Here is a 16,311-nt window from a genome sequence, read left to right on the forward strand (position 1 = left end):
GGAGGGTTGGCAACAGTTGGAAAGCTGGTAAACACAATTCTTAACAATGACTATTGGATTATGCGTACTAGAGAGCAAAGTTCACTTGTATGATCAGGAGACTTCTTAGGTCAAGTTTTACTTCTTTCCAGCCACCAATTTTGTGTTTTTGCACAGGTAAGCAAAATCTATTTGTTGACCTTTTGTGAGTTTTCTTTTTCTCTCCACAGATAATTGGCCTGCTGAATGTGTTCACACCACAGAAATCTCTGGAAGAATTTCAAGATGTGTAAGTCTAATTTTTACCCAGATTTGTAACTTGTCACAAACATATGCAGTGGAATGGACTTCAGACAATACACCTTATCTTCTAATTACTCACTTGTTGTTGTTGTTGTTGTTTCATAAGTTACATAGTGATGGAGCTCATGGATGCAAATCTCTGCCAAGTGATTCAGATGGAGCTAGACCATGAACGAATGTCGTACCTTCTTTATCAGATGCTGTGTGGTATCAAGCATCTTCACTCAGCTGGGATTATCCATAGGGTTAGTGGTATACTATACTTTTTAAAATCCACCTAATGTTCTTGCCTTCAGTATTAAGGAGCCAGGAAAAATTCTATTAATATGGAAACTGTATATATACTTTCAAAGACTGCATTGTGTGTGTTTAAATTTGAAACAAAAGTCTGAGTCCATCCTGAACTGGATCTCAATTTGGCTAGACTATATTGTCCAAAATCTGTATAATAGGTTGCATCATCTCCTCTAATTTGCAGTAGAATTCTTATCCCAGTGGATATCAGAAGGAAAGAATACCTGGAAAAGAGTGACTTTTTATACTAATTGGTTAAACCAACTAAGTTTCTGTTTTGTTTTTTGGTAACCAAACCTGAAATTCCATATATTTTTAAACTATCATAATGTAATCTTTATTTCTGCATTTTTTTAAAATAACAAACACATTATACATCTCTAAAATTCTCTGCATAATCAAATATTGTCTAGTCCTGTGAGTGAAACTTTATACAACTGTGTAGCTTGGAAAATTCTATCCTGTAAGCCTCCCAACTGTTTCCTCATTGTGTTGTTTATATTAAGTCAAGGTAGCTTAATTAGGCACTCGGGTCAGGAAATTGTGAAGTTAAGTTGTCCATGTATTACAGTACTGTCTACAGGAACATAATTGTGTATGATTTCTAAAATAAAATATATATATTTTTTACAATCTTAGTAATATGTAGCAACTTATAATACTTTGTTTGCTTATTCTGTTTTCATTGTTACAATATTTAATTATATATATCTGTGTATTGACTTCTTAAATAAGGTCCCATCTCGGTATGCATTTAATTATTTTTCAGCACCCATATACTATACATTCTCTTCAATCAGCAGTGCAGTCTTCCTTATGTGCAATTCGGGGGATGAGACAGTTAGCTATCCAAGGTAATTTACTTGGATATGTATATGCCAGGAACGTTTTTATTATTATTCTGATATACTTACCCTGTTGTACTTGACCTGTAGTTTCGTGTGCTATTACTATTTTTCCATTTACTCTTCCATTTCAGTGTTTGTATTACCCTTAGCATACCAGATAAAAAACTATAGAATATTGCATTTCTTTATTTATGATGGTGCCAAAAATTGATTCATACTATGTTGTATGATTTTTGTGACACTATTCTGTGTCGTCAAAGTCTCCATCATAATGCATCCACCCAGGGGTGCAAAGAAAGGCCACACATGCAACCTTGGCGTTTCCTGTCTTTTGAGTGCTTAGCTTTAGAAGCTTCATCTTTTTCAGAGGTTTATAGTATGGATTTTCCTAGGGTTTTTTCGCTGAGGAAAAGAAATCCCAATAGAATGGACATACTTGGCAAGAATGCCTTCCCCTAACCCATGTTGAAATACATAGGAGGGAGCCCCTGTTCTGTCAGTTTTAGGAGTTGCAGGGCAGTCTCCTTTCAGACCTTTTAAGCACACCATAACACAGAGCCCCTGCTCTCCGAGAACCTGCAGGTGAATGGAAACATTTATGCAGTCCTAGTTATAACAGGAGCTACTTCTCCACTACAGTGTTCAGTTCAGTTCCAGATATTATTGGTGGTGGGTGATAGTTTGAAAATCAGGAAATCTAGCTTCAGTGCTTCCTGATAGTTGTAATTTAGAATTTGTACTGACATTCCTGAAGCATTTGAATTGCTTCGCAGCATAAATTCACAAGATAACCTGTTCTGGCAAGGCAGACTTTTAGCACAAATGTAAATAATGATCTTTGAATGCGTTAAATGTGTTAATGGCTCTGAATGACACAGATGGATCAATTTCACCTGCAGGTCCTCATATTATGACATATTAAGATCAGCCTGCTGTTCATGAAAAATGTTACATTGCTTAATTTTGCATCGATTAATCATTTGTACTTAAAGGTATAAAGCTTTAGTGTTCCTTGTGTCTATCAAGCAGATAACAACAAACCTTCTGAAGAAAAGGGATTATTTGCAAAGGACCTTAGCTTTATGTAGAACACACAGTTTCAGCAGTGATTTTATTTAGGTCCTCAGCAACAATATCATTAATATGTAATGCCAATTTTCCTGTTGGCACTGTTCATCCCATATTATCTTTTTCTGTGGTTGTGTGTGGTGCGTTTGGAGTTTTGGTATGTCATGGCACCTGGGAGTCAGGAACTCCTGAGTTCTAAATCTTGCTCTGCCATTAACGAAGCGTAATTGGGTTATTTAGCTTCTCTATGAATTAGTAAAGTTTACCTCATATAGGTTGAGAGTTAATATTTGCACAATGCTTTGAGGGTGTAAAGTGCTGTATAAATGCTTCTATGCAGGACATATTGCATTGCTTGTGGAAATACTTGCTTTAAGCAGTAACATGCGTGATATGCACTAACATGCCAGAAACACAATACATGTACAGTGTAAAAGCTAAAAATGAAGGAAAGCTCCCACAATTTTTACTGACTAAGCAAATTGTACAGAGTGCACACATTTATAATTAAAATGCATAGCTTTCTCATCTTTACTTCTCAGTATAGATTTGACTATAGATAGCTTAACCTTAATACCTTGTACATGAACACCTGTTCCCAGAATACTCAAAGCATTTTACAAGGGTTGAATCTGCAACAGCTCTAGAAATATGCTTTAGCCTCCATTTTGCAGTTGGAAGATGGTGATTGAGCTGAGTCCCAGCGATGTCTGGAGTGACTTGCTGAAGGTCACGCAGAATGTCAGTAAGATAGTTGGATGTACAATCCAGGAGTCTTCATATCAATTTCCTGCTCTAACCACTGCATCACTCCCACATCGGGCTTTTGAGCTCCTGCTATAATGAAAATGTGTATATTTGTACACCTGAATGAGATTTTAAAATGTACCTTGTGGCAGTACTAGCCATGAGAATTCTGAAGCATGTTAGGCTACATGTCTTGTTGATTTGTATTTGCATTCAAATTTTCTAGACTTTCTGGAGGTCAGATACTGGAAGGAAATTGAAGAATGAATATGCTTTTGTAGGCATTAACTTTCTGCGTGCAAATGACATGGGCATCCTTGTGTGAGTGTGTGCATGGAATTATTTCCTGTTGATGATGATGGTAAATTCTTTCCTCAGTTCTAGCCTCACAATTTTGAAGAGAATGAATTTGGTTAATACAACAATATTGTGGCAGGCTGAGATGCCACATAATTTATTGATGGGGAAAGAGGACTGCTCCAGAGGTCCTATAATTATTCCATCCCTATAATAGAAACCTGCATATATACAACAGTAACTATTAAAACAGGATATAAACCCAACTCCAGCACAATCTAAGTATTGTCTTAAGTAGCTGAAATGCCTCATCACACTTGAATAAGATAAATAAATGTTGAGTATCTTATAAGCAGAATACTAATCTCTAGAGTCAATAGAAGCCTTCATTATGCATCATATTTTCAAAAACATTCTCCTAGCATGTGATTTAGGGAGAGGTGGGAAGGTGACTGACTTCACATGTTCCTGTACACTAGTTTGATTTACTTTATATTTTGTAGTAAGTGTTGCAGCATTTTTGTATATCTGAGAGGCTCACTGGAAGCCTGAAAATTACCATATTAAAAACTACCTATATCAGTATCTTCTCTCTCTCAAAGGGGTGCCAGATCTTGGTCTTATATCCCATGATAAGTCTGTCTTTTGGGGATCACTCCTCTAGTGATCAGTTAGGTGGGAATGAGAGATCTCATGATTTTTTTCGGACAAACCTTCTGATGTTATGGCCAGCATTTGCTCTCTGACAGCTAAAGGTGTGGAAGATGTGGCTTAGAACAAAATGGTTGCTTTGTATGCTTCTGTAGATGCTGTGTGAGTATGTAGCTCATAGGTTTGTAAAGCATCTTGGGAGACTGAGTTTAAAAGGGGCAATGGAAAATCAAAATCTGGTTGAAGAGTTCAGTTGCAAATCTTCCATCTAATGTGCCTTGAAACTTTGAAGGTATTTTGGAGTAGCAGCCGTGTTAGTCTGTATCTGCAAAAAGAAAAGGAGTACTTGTGGCGCCTTAGAGGCTAACAAATTTATTTGAGCATAAGCTTTCATGAACTACATCCGATGAAGTGAACTGTAGCTCATGAAAGCTTATGCTCAAATTTGTTCATCTCTAAGGTGCCACAAGTACTCCTTTTCTTTTTGAAGGTATTTTGATTCCTGTTTTTAAAGGTGCAGGAAGTACTTCTGGAAGTTTTTGCAATGGCAGTTCAGAGTTCTGTCATTATGAAACTTAAAGTTGGTTAACTGATGACCAACCAAATCATTATTGCAAACCAAACCTTTGCAAGCATGAATTTCCTTCTGATCATTCAGAGAAATATCTACAACAAATCAAGAGGTAATGCAACCTTGATTAATAGAGTTGATGAAGGGTAACTCATTTTTTTAACAGATGCATTTTAACTATAAAAAGTTTTGCTTGATTAAATCGTAAGAATCTTCGTGTTTTGAATACCATTTAGGATGAAAAGTCCTGCTGTGACATTATCTCTAATAATTCAACCATTCTTGTTCTCCTTTGGTACTATAATTCCCTTGAGCAATTTGTAATACTTGTCTGAATGCTAACATTTCATACTAACCCCAAATTATTTCAAACATTGCTAATATATCTGGTAACATTAGTTGTGTTTTTCTCCCCCTACTTGTTACATAAACTGCTGAAGAGTAATAGCAGAGGTTTAATTCTTTGGTTGGCTGAAGATATAAACATTAATTCATACAAGAAAAAAAATTGGAAGAATGAAGTTATAATAATGGCCCAGTTTTTCATTTTTTTATGCCAGTGGTTATTTTCTTTAAGGTATGAACTGCAGAGTGTTTTGTTCTTGTCTTAGCAGTCATGTATGATGTTTCTTTTTAAGGATTTAAAGCCCAGTAATATAGTAGTAAAATCAGACTGCACTTTGAAGATTCTTGACTTTGGACTGGCCAGAACTGCAGGAACTAGTTTTATGATGACGCCTTATGTAGTGACTCGTTACTACAGAGCACCAGAGGTCATCCTAGGGATGGGATACAAAGAAAACGGTCAGCAAATATAGTCTTTCTTTGACATAGCTTTTATTTTTTGTTTGGCACACCACATTTTACATGTTAATGTTTTTCAAGCTGTAGACACTTTTTTTTAAAGTAACACTGTGGCCAAAATGTGTAATATAGTTACACCCAATAGTTCATATTTAATAAAACCTATATGAAATGTTTACATTTGATCTAAAAAAGAAATTGGGGGTCTTGTTTGTTTAAAAAGATAAATAATCTACTTGGGACAATGGTTTGTTTCACCTGCAAAAATTGAGAAATGCACTTTCCCCATATGTAGTATCTGCCTTAATCTGTAGAATATCTTGGGTTGAGAGTTCATCACTGAGCAGGTTGGTAACTAATGTGACTGCAAATACTTCTCCTAAAGTGACATAAGAAAGGAAAAGGCTACATTGGAATATATTTGCTACTTCTTGAAAGAGACACTCCAAAGAGGGATATGCAAGCTGAGCCCACTCACTACTGGCATTAATTTGTTTCTATTTTAAAATGTGCCAGTTCTAATAAATTAGCTTCCTCTTTAGTTGAGTGTAAAAGAATTTACCAGGGCAACTGCCATGATGATGCAGAGCATGTTCTTTAAGAGGTGTTCTATTGGGGTCCATAACAAGTTATAGGTTCAGAGATCCAAAGAAAGTTCATGAGGTAGGCCAGTGTTCGCTCCCTCCCTTTTCTTGCTAGCCTTTTTATCACTTTAAATTGGTGATACTCTTCCTCTGGCTCTTCATCTGTAACTATATTATTAGTAGGTTTCAGAGTAGCAGCCGTGTTAGTCTGTATCCGCAAAAAGAAAAGGAGTACTTGTGGCGCTTTAGAGACTAACAGATTTATTTGAGCATAAGCTTTCGTGAGCTACAGCTCACTTCATCTGATGAAGTGAGCTGTAGCTCACGAAAGCTTATGCTCAAGTAAATTTGTTAGTCTCTAAGGTGCCACAGGTACTCCTTTTCTTTATATTAGTAGTAGTAAAAGAAAGTAACAGGGGTGCCAGACAACATTTGTTTGAGGGAAGTTACGTATTCAGGTACTGTCTGGAATGTGTAACACCCTGGCTGTCATTCCTGAAATAACAGCATTCTGTTCCCAGTTCTGCCACTGGCTCAGCAGCCTTGTTTATCCTTGGGCAACAATTTCTCTTCTTTGCTGTCACTAGTTCAGGTCCACTGATGTTGGCACCATGGGGAGGCCTAATTTATAAAAATAATTTATTAAAAATAAGATGAAGCAAGGTCTCTTGCCTAGCTTGGAAGATTTGCTGTTCTATACTATTGCAGAAGGGCAAGAAAAAATTCCAGTTCACTAATTTATAAGGGTCATCAGCAGCTGCAGGCCTTATTGATTAGACCAACTCTGAGCATGGTTAAATGACATGGTGCTGAATGTGCTGTCAGCAGTCATCCGCTTATCTGTTTTAGGGCTCCTAATGTTGCTGCCATCAGTGGAGCTAAACCTTTTTTTCAGCATGACGGGGAAACTTTCTGAAAACTTACTCTAGGCTCGTTAAGGCTACTGTGTGGTGTTGGGCAAATCAGTTCATCTCTTGATTTCCCCGGATTGGTTTAATATTTATAAGCCTAGGAACAAAAACTAGTCAGCTGCCCTTATGAAGGCTACTGCTACACTAGAGAACTTACCGCAGCACAACCGCACCAATGCAGCTGTGCCACTGGAGGCTTTCTCTTGTAGCTGCTCTAAGCCAATGGGAGAGAGCTCTCTTGTTGGCTTAACTACTTCTGTCCTTGCGAGTGGCAGTAGCTACGTTGGCGACATAGCGCTGTCTACATTGACACTTATGTTGGTGTAACTACATTGTTCGGGGGGTGGTTTAGTCACACCCCTGAGTGGCATACGTTTTGCCAACATAAGTTGTAGTGTAGACATAACCTAAGACAGTGATGAAAAAGTTACTCCAGGTGGGTGAGTGAATAGTTTTTTGTGAGGCTGGGGCTATGTTTTCCTCCTAAGACTGTTAGCTTGTATTAGTGTGTATGTTCCTCCAAAATGCTATATAAAGAGCTAGGTAAGAGCTATGCATTGTTATTATTTAGAAAGCCAGTGCTGAGTGAGGCTAGCAAGGGATGAAGGGTTTTTTTGCTCTGAATTTACCTAGCTGATCAGGCTAGCTCAGGCACTTATTTCTTTTTTTTCTGGGGCTTTAAAGTGGCTAATTAGAGAAGAAAAGGGACAAGCAAACCTTTTTAAAAAACAAACAGAACTTTTCCATGAGAAAGAAGCATTCTTTAAAAGCAGCATCTCATCCTTTGTGTTGTTTTGGCCTGTTGTACAATTAGGTATGAGACAATTATGTAAATCCCAATCTGGCAGCAGATTTCCTTTTTAAAAAATAAATAAGGGTTGTCTTTTGGGGGGCTAATAGTATTACCAGCCTGTTGACAGGAATTACCTTCTAACATACTCTGGAATGGAGCAAATGTATTGGTGAGTACAGACGTCTTATACAAGAATTAGTACACTTTAAAATTTCAGTGGCAGGTTCCCCGGTGCACCAAAGGAGTCAGAACACACTGGCCAGTTAAAAAGTGGAAATACAGACTTATGTTGGAAATACGGACTGGGTAAATTAAGGACCAGATTTACTATTGCACGTTGGCTGATCAAAAAGAGCTGTAAAAGATTTAAGGTTGATAGTATGCATCTTTAATAGAAATATCACATGGTAGCATTCCCTTTTGGGTTTCTTGTTTAGTGTTTTTGTATGAAATCTTAATTTTTAAAAAACAAATTAGAGAAGCTCCAGACCAAAAACTGTTAAAATGGAGTTACGGTTCAGCGTGTGTGCCAGTAATTTAAGGATAAAAAACATTACAGGGATTATCTGAAACTAAGTATTATAAATCCAGGAAATTCAAACATTCCTGTAAAATTTTTACCCTTTATTACCAATATGTAATGTCAACTTTACTTCCACTTTAACATAGTCCCCCCCCCCCTTGAGATTTTAATTAGGAGTAAGTGCTTCTCATGTAGGGATTTTAGACAACAGACACTTTCTCACAATTAGAAGAACAGGAAAAGTGATATGAAAATGTTTAATCGAGATCATCTTTGACCTGAGATCTTTTATTCCAAACTTCCTGAGACCATCTCTTAAGGCTTGATTAAATTTTAGCTTCACAGAATCTTTGTAAAGAAACCTTTGTAATTGACAGTGTTCTTCAGAGCAAACTTCTGGAAATTTTGAAGGGTGAGCAAAGAAGTTGTTTCTAACATTAACTCATTTGAGCCTGTTAAAATCCCTGGCTTTCGATGCATGAAGAGAAATCCTTGATGCTCATATACTGTTGCTCTTCCCTCCACACAATTCACTTTTATCATTTTGGGCCCAGGCTATCTCCAGTAGGTTTCGGGTGCATTTCTCTTCATGAGAGCAGAGGGTTGCTTTGCAGGTGAAACGACCATTTACAATCTTCATTAAACTGTCAAGAACAAAATTTTACCTTTTTCAGTTTTGTGCCAAAATGCTTTGGTCTTAAATACCTGAAAACAGTTTATAAGACAATATTAATACCAATCTTCAAATGTAGTGGCGATTTATATGCCACAACTCATGTAATTATGATCTGGGATTTAAAAGGAACAAACTTTTTAAAAATGAACCAGGCCCTTAATTTTAACACCTAATCTGTAGAGTTGTGATTGTAATCAGGAGATTGATTTAGGTAATATTTTAGAGGAACTCTTAAACATGGGGAAAGGGAATATTTTGAGTAAAAAGTTGCTCTGTTTGTAGTTTGTTTAACTCAGTACTATTGCACATGCTTTTATTATGCAAGTGTTCTCACTTAAAACCCATTGTTTTCTACTTCAGTGAAATTCTAAGCTAGTGTCTGACAAGGAGCTAATAGTAATAATAAAAATTCACCACTCTGATTTCAAGAAAACTCTTGCATAAAAATCAGCAACAGTAGCAAAGAAAATTGGCATACCTGTAAAAAGTAAACTTGTACTTCAGTGAGGATGTCTTCCACGGTTGTTGAGGTTTTTTGAGAGAAAGTGAGAGGTAGGGCAGAAAGTCTAAGAACTTTTTATATACAAACTTGTATTATTATGAGTGTTTGTTTCTTTTGTATCAGACAATATTATGTTCCGATGTTGCTGGAGAAGTATTTTTAAATCAATTATTTCTAGTCTAACTACTTCCAGGAACATACTAATCTTGTTAACTGATCCTCTAAAATGCTAAATGATCTTTTACTGCTTGTATTCCTTTTTGTTTAAAGGGAGAGAGAATTGCACAGTAAAACACTTTTCAGGAAATACTTGGCAAAAGTTTCTTCTGTTCCTGCTTAATCGAATTTAGCCAGTAACCCATAAATTCTGCTCTAAAAGTATGCACTACTGAAACACGCTTTCTTCTTTCAAACAACAAGTTGGTTTGCTAGCTTTAAAATGACTGACTCTTGCAAGCAACATGAAACATGTAAACAAATATACTTATATTTGCTATTCCAAGCAAATCTATTTGTGGAAATAATTACATGTTATTTCAAACCCCAGAACTTCAAGATGGGCTTTAAACTGTCTGATGTGTGTGCATCTCTCTCACTTTATCTTTAGACAGTGTTTTAAGCAAAAGGCTATTCTTCTGACTTTTCTTTATGAGCCAGATGAAAAGATCATCCTTAAAGATACTGTGTGTTAAAATAGTTTCATTGCTTAATACCACGATGATTTCTTTCTTTCCTTCCTGTGCTGTCTGCAGTTGATAGGATGCAGTCATGTTATGCTTCTTTAATTTTAAATGACCGTTTGCTTTGCTTTTCCTTCTTTTTGTGCTACAAACATAGTGGATTTATGGTCTGTGGGGTGCATTATGGGCGAAATGGTTTGCCACAAAATCCTCTTTCCAGGAAGGGACTGTATCCTTGTGCTTCTGCAGCAGGTTGAATTAGTTAGGTGATTAATGTTCTAATGTTCTCTCATGAAAATGCATATGGGTCAATTTTTTTCTTAAATGGACATGAATTTTTTTGTGATACATTTCAAAAATTGTTGAGGTAAGAACTTCAGTTATACTCAGGCTGCATCTAGCAGTAGGACATAGTCTCTGCTGGTACCGTAGTTAGCACACATTCATCCTCACTCATTTCCATTGTACACTGCTTTTTTATAATTACTTCACGTATGTGTGGATTATTTTTTAATTTTATTTTATTTTAATAACTACCTTTTTATGTTAATGTCATTGCATTTTGTTTTCAGTTGACATTTGGTCAGTTGGGTGCATCATGGGAGAAATGATCAAAGGTGGTGTTTTATTTCCTGGTACAGATCGTATCCTTACCTTTGGCCTAGGATGTAGTTTTGAAAGGTCCAAAACATACAGCAGCATTTCAGGTCCATGTCAGAGTAGACTTTGTCTGCTCCACTGCTGACTGCTACAACGTTGTTTAAATTACTGTTTCAAAATACCATTTGTGAGTTCATGATTTTTAATTTTGATTGTCACAAAGTTGTTTATGGGAATATCATTTTTAAAAAAGCAAAGTAAATAACTGTAGCTTGCAGTGCTGCATTTAGCAATTCATGCAGACTAACTTTAGAGAGACGAGAAGCTATCCACTTGGACACACTGAGGTTTTTACCCTTTTATTTTCACTTTAGATTTTTATATAGTGCCTATCCATTGCTTCTGGGTGTTGCAATAATTAAGTTGGACTTCTTTTGTTGTACAGTGCTTTACCTATTATATGTTTTGATTTTCCTTTTTAACTGAACATTTTGTGGAGTGATCTACTATTCTACTAATCTCAGCTACTGTCTAAATACTTCAGCAATGTTGCTTTTTGTGTTTGTAAGTGGACATTTAAAAAATTCCTAACCAGTCCGGCTTGTGTCACGTCTCAGGTTACGCTTTGTACGCTACTTTAAAGGAAAGCTCCAGAGATGATGATCTTAGATAGCTGAATATATTGATAGATAAATCTATATATATATAATATAAAATATAGTAAAAAGTGAATCTTCAAAGCATCTTTTAGAAATACCTACCAGACCTGTGTTTCCATTCAGTGAATGAGTTGTTGTCTCTCTCTCTGGGTATTGCCATATTAAAGATACTTCCAGCAGAGGACTTGTTAGATGGAAACTGGACTGAAAGAATCTGCATCACCAGTAAACATTACTAAGAGTCAGAAGTTTTGTTTGTGCAGAGTTCTGTTCACTTCCTCCCCCAAACCCTTTTGACTAATTTCATTGGTTAAACCAAGCATTAAATTCCAGATTTGTTGGTTTTAAAGGTAAAGCTACTGGGAAAAGCCCAAACCCTTACATTTTTATTTCCAATATTTCCAGATAGGAACAGAATTATCGGTCTTGCTCTGCATTATCCAACTGTCGGGGCTGCAGTTATTTATTTGAGACACTGGCCCTGATTCAGCCTAATTTCTTAAATACATCTTAAATATATCTAACTTCACGCACATGAGTAATCTTATTCACTTCTGTGGGTTTTGTTGCATACTTCAACACAACAAGTACCTTATTGAATTGGACACACTTTCTGTTATGTTAAGACTCGAGGGCCCAAATTTTGAAATATGCATGCCCAAGGTTAAGGTGTCTTAATAAAAATAGCTTCTTTTTTTTTCCCCACATCTGCTGAACAGTCCCAGTTTTTGTTTAGCTTTAGAGGGAGCTAAATTAGGCCCCTCTTATTTATGCACTGATCTTTGTTCATTCAAGTTTGAACACTTGGCTTTCATTTTATGCCTTATTGTGGGAATTAGAACTTTCTTGCACTTATGACATTTTAAATGAGAACTGCAATATATTTATGGGGCTTTGTTAGATACATCTGTATTCCATAGGCATTTTATAATGTGCTCATGACTGTAGTATCTAGCACTTAAGTGGGTAGGAACACAGGCAGAGTTCCCATTGACTTCAGTGGGGCCAGGATTTCAACCCTGTTGTGCACACCTACCTTGCCCAAATGTGACCTCTCTCCTAATTAGTACACACTTCATGTGTTGCACAGCCAGAGCTTGAGTCAGGCTATTGAGTATATAGATAAAACACCAATGAGTGGCTTTTCTCTCTAATGCCTTAATGATGCTTAGCATATTTGGGAGTTGAATCAAACAGAATTCAACTCTCTGGACAATTATACAAATAGTAAACGTGGTAGGTTTCTGTTAAACTTATATTTGAGATTTGCTTTAGCTCAGTGGGTTTTTAACTCCCTGTACTTTCTACAAGTGTATCCTTTGGCAGGTCTGGATATTTTATGGGTAAAATCAATATTAGCTGCACTGCTCTTCAGCCAAGCTTACAATTATTCATCATCACTGTTCTCTTGAACAAGCTGATAGTGTCTTTTTATTTATTATGGCCTGCTACCTTCATCTCTGTTAGATATTTTGTATTGTTTTAACATAGCCTTTATGCTGCATGTTAGCCATGCTATGTTTTTCTTAGCTGCTTGACCTTAGATATTGATCAGTGGAATAAAGTTATTGAGCAGCTAGGAACACCATGCCCTGAATTCATGAAGAAATTGCAGCCAACAGTGCGGACTTATGTGGAGAACAGACCTAAATATGCTGGATATAGTTTTGAGAAACTCTTCCCAGATGTACTTTTCCCAGCTGATTCTGAGCACAACAAACTTAAAGGTAAGATCATGTATGTTGTATCATTTTTCATATTGTAGTAGCCTCGTGTCAAGGTTCCTTCCCCACTCTGAACTCTAGGGTACAGATGTGGGGACCTGCATGAAAGACCCCCTAAGCTTATTCTTACCAGCTTAGGTTAAAAACTTTCCCAAAGTACAAACTTTGCATTGTCCTTGAACCCTATGCTGCCAACACCAAGTGTGTTAAACAATGGACAGGGAAAGAGCCCACTTGGAGATGTCATCCCCCCAAACCTTCACCCCCTTTTGTGGGGAAGGCTTGATAAAAATCCTCACCAATTTGTACAGGTGAACACAGACCCAAACCCTTGGATCTTAAGAACAAGGAAAAATCAATCAGGTTCTTAAAAGAAGACTTTTAATTAAAGAAAAAGTAAAAGAATCACCTCTGTAAAAATCAGGATGATAAATACCTCACATGGTAATCAGATTCAAAACATAGAGAATCCCTCTAGGCAAAACCTTAAGTTACAAAAAGACACAAAAACAGGAATATACATTCCATTCAACACAGCTATTTTACCAGCCACTAAACAAAAGAAAATCTAATGCATTTCTAGCTAGATTACTTACTAACTTTTTAGAGGAGTTCTGAGCTGCGTTCCTGATCTGTTCCCGGCAAAAGCATCACGCAGACAGACAGACCCTTTGTTTCCCCTCCCCCCACTCCAGCTTTGAAAGTATCTTGTCTCCTCATTGGTCATTTTGGTCAGATGTTAGTGAGGTTATCCTAGCTTCTTAACCCTTTACAGGTGAAAGGGTTTTGCCTCTGGTCAGGAGGGATTTTTTAGCACTGTGGACAGAAAGTTGGTTACCCTTCCTTTATATTTGACACCTCGTGAATGAAAGTATAAATTTTGTCCATTATCAGATGAATCTTTTAAAGAGTTAAACTTTAAAATGTTGTTACCAAGGGATGTATGTGCTGGGATTACTTCTATCTCCTTTTTCTTGTTTTCTCCTGAGCTACTGCTACGTATTCTTGTAGTAGGTTCTTTGTTATCCAGAAACAGATATTTTCCTTTATAGCTGACACTCAAACTGCTTAGAGAGGGGTGTGGCTGAGGGAGGAAATGTGGGGTGGAGGGAAACGGCAAAAAAGAAGGCAATTGTTGTAAGCTATGTAGCCAGAATTATTTTCTCTTTAGAGATAAAGTAACATATATGATAACATGTAAATGTAATGTATGTCCCTTTTTTGTATCCTGTCTAACCATGCCTTTGGCTCTGGGATCCCTTCGTTCTGGAAATAAGAATTTCTTGGTGCTAGAAGTTAGCTGCTACTTAGCACCGTAGACTAGCATGGGCTCATCGCATTTTGTACTCTAGCAAAAGATGATTAACCTGGTAGTGCTTTGAAGCAATATGGTCTGTTGTTGCCGGGTCTTACAGAGCTTTGGAAAAAGTCACTTGAGACTCAAAGGAGGATGGAAAGTGCTCACTATTATAGCCCCTGCCTGTCCTCAGGATAGCCCAGGTTGTATCTCAAATGGGGATTTTTCATTTCCACTATCAGCCAAGGAAGGGACTGACCAGCACTATGACCATAGCCCACTTAGGGGTAAGAGGATTCCTGGGAAGAAGAAAGGAAACACTGAAATGCTCAGAACTCTCCTCTTTGCCTCTGGGATTACACATGGAGAATGGTTTCTTGTACCGTTTATTTATGCAGTGAGGTAATTTTGAAACACTGGAAGCTCCACATTGTATAAACACTTGCAGTGATAGAGGCTTTTATACTGAATTAACTGAATTTTAGTATGGCTTCCCTAATATGACTAGCCCTGCTATCTACAAGATTTTACTTATATTTACTTTCTCTAAATATCCTTGCCTAAATAAAGAGTACATTTTTAATTAGGAGAGTAATTAACCATTGAACAGTTTACCAAGGACAGTGGTGGATTCTCCCTCACTGACCATTTTTAAATCAAGATTGGATGTTTTTCTAAAAGATCTGCTCTAGGAATTATTTAGGGGAAGTTCTCTGGCCTGTGGTCTACAGGAGGTCAGACTAGAAGATCATAATGGTCCCTTCTTGCCTTAAAATCTATGAATCCTAGGCACTATATATTGAAAAGTTATAATCTAGCGTGTCCCTCTCCTAACCCTAACACTTCCTAGCTACTACGAGACTTTCTCCTACATTACTTTATCCTGTTGAGTTCTGGGTAACTCAAGTGATATGGATACCACCCATTATTTTGAGAGACTGTTCTATGGTTCAGTTCCAGAGTCAGTCAGAAATATTTCCCCCTGTTGTCTAGACATTTTTCACCCTTTTACTCGTAGTTCTACCTCTGTGGACAGCCCTAAATGATTCTTTCCCTCTTCAGTGTTTACACACGTCAAACTCTTGTAAACTGGTTTTCAGATTCCCTTCTTTTTAATGTCGTGAACCAGCACAACTAAGCTCAGTTACCCTCTTCATCCCCCTTAGTTGCTTTTTTTTTTTTTAGCGACTCTGTGAATTCTCACCCATTCTGTTTCTTTCCAGCACTGAGATGCCTAAATACAGCCTTCCCCTATGGTTGTGGTTTTGCAGGAGGGGTACAACGTAGGGGGTGACTTGCATCCCAGGTTCATTTTATGATGGCTCTGTATGTTGCATCTCACATGTCATTGGCCTTTTTAGATGTTTGCCACAATATTACGCTGCAAGCTCCCGCCCAATTGCTTTCCTAGTATATCCAGCTTGTTAAAAGGATAGGGATATTTTTTCCTAGCTGTACTAGCCCTACACACTTCCCCTTGTTCAGTCACATTTTATTTCCTGTCCATTTGTTTAGCTCCTCGAGGTTTGTTTCTCTGACCTGGTTGGAATTTGCTCTGCCTCACCTCCCAATTAGTCTGCTTTTTCACCATCTCCTCCAGGTGATCAATAAAGATGTTAAATAACATTGTACCCAACACTGATAATTTGACCGTATGGTTGGAGACTTCTTCCTCAGTACGCTGGTCGATCTCACCCACTTGCTTAGGGTCTAACTGTTTGCCATATTTGGGGTCAGGAAGGAATTTCCCCTCCAGGTCAGATTGGCAGAGACATTGGGGGCGGGGTGGGGGAGGTTCAC

General features: G+C 37.3%; 1 protein-coding gene across 5 annotated transcripts in view; it reads left to right on the forward strand.

Annotated features, from left to right (window-relative positions):
* Positions 1-16,311, forward strand: part of MAPK8 (mitogen-activated protein kinase 8) — a 125,929-nt gene that overhangs the window by 88,881 nt on the left and 20,737 nt on the right. For all 5 annotated transcript variants that reach the window (XM_077823111.1, XM_077823113.1, XM_077823112.1 and 2 more), the window contains 5 exons: positions 210-268; positions 389-527; positions 5,397-5,562; positions 10,804-10,875; positions 13,035-13,217. In XM_077823111.1, the coding sequence (XP_077679237.1) occupies positions 210-268; positions 389-527; positions 5,397-5,562; positions 10,804-10,875; positions 13,035-13,217 (619 nt within the window). The remainder of the gene's footprint in view (positions 1-209; positions 269-388; positions 528-5,396; positions 5,563-10,803; positions 10,876-13,034; positions 13,218-16,311) is intronic.

The sequence above is a fragment of the Eretmochelys imbricata genome, chromosome 7 (assembly GCF_965152235.1).
Source record: "Eretmochelys imbricata isolate rEreImb1 chromosome 7, rEreImb1.hap1, whole genome shotgun sequence".
NCBI classification, from domain to species: domain Eukaryota; kingdom Metazoa; phylum Chordata; order Testudines; family Cheloniidae; genus Eretmochelys; species Eretmochelys imbricata.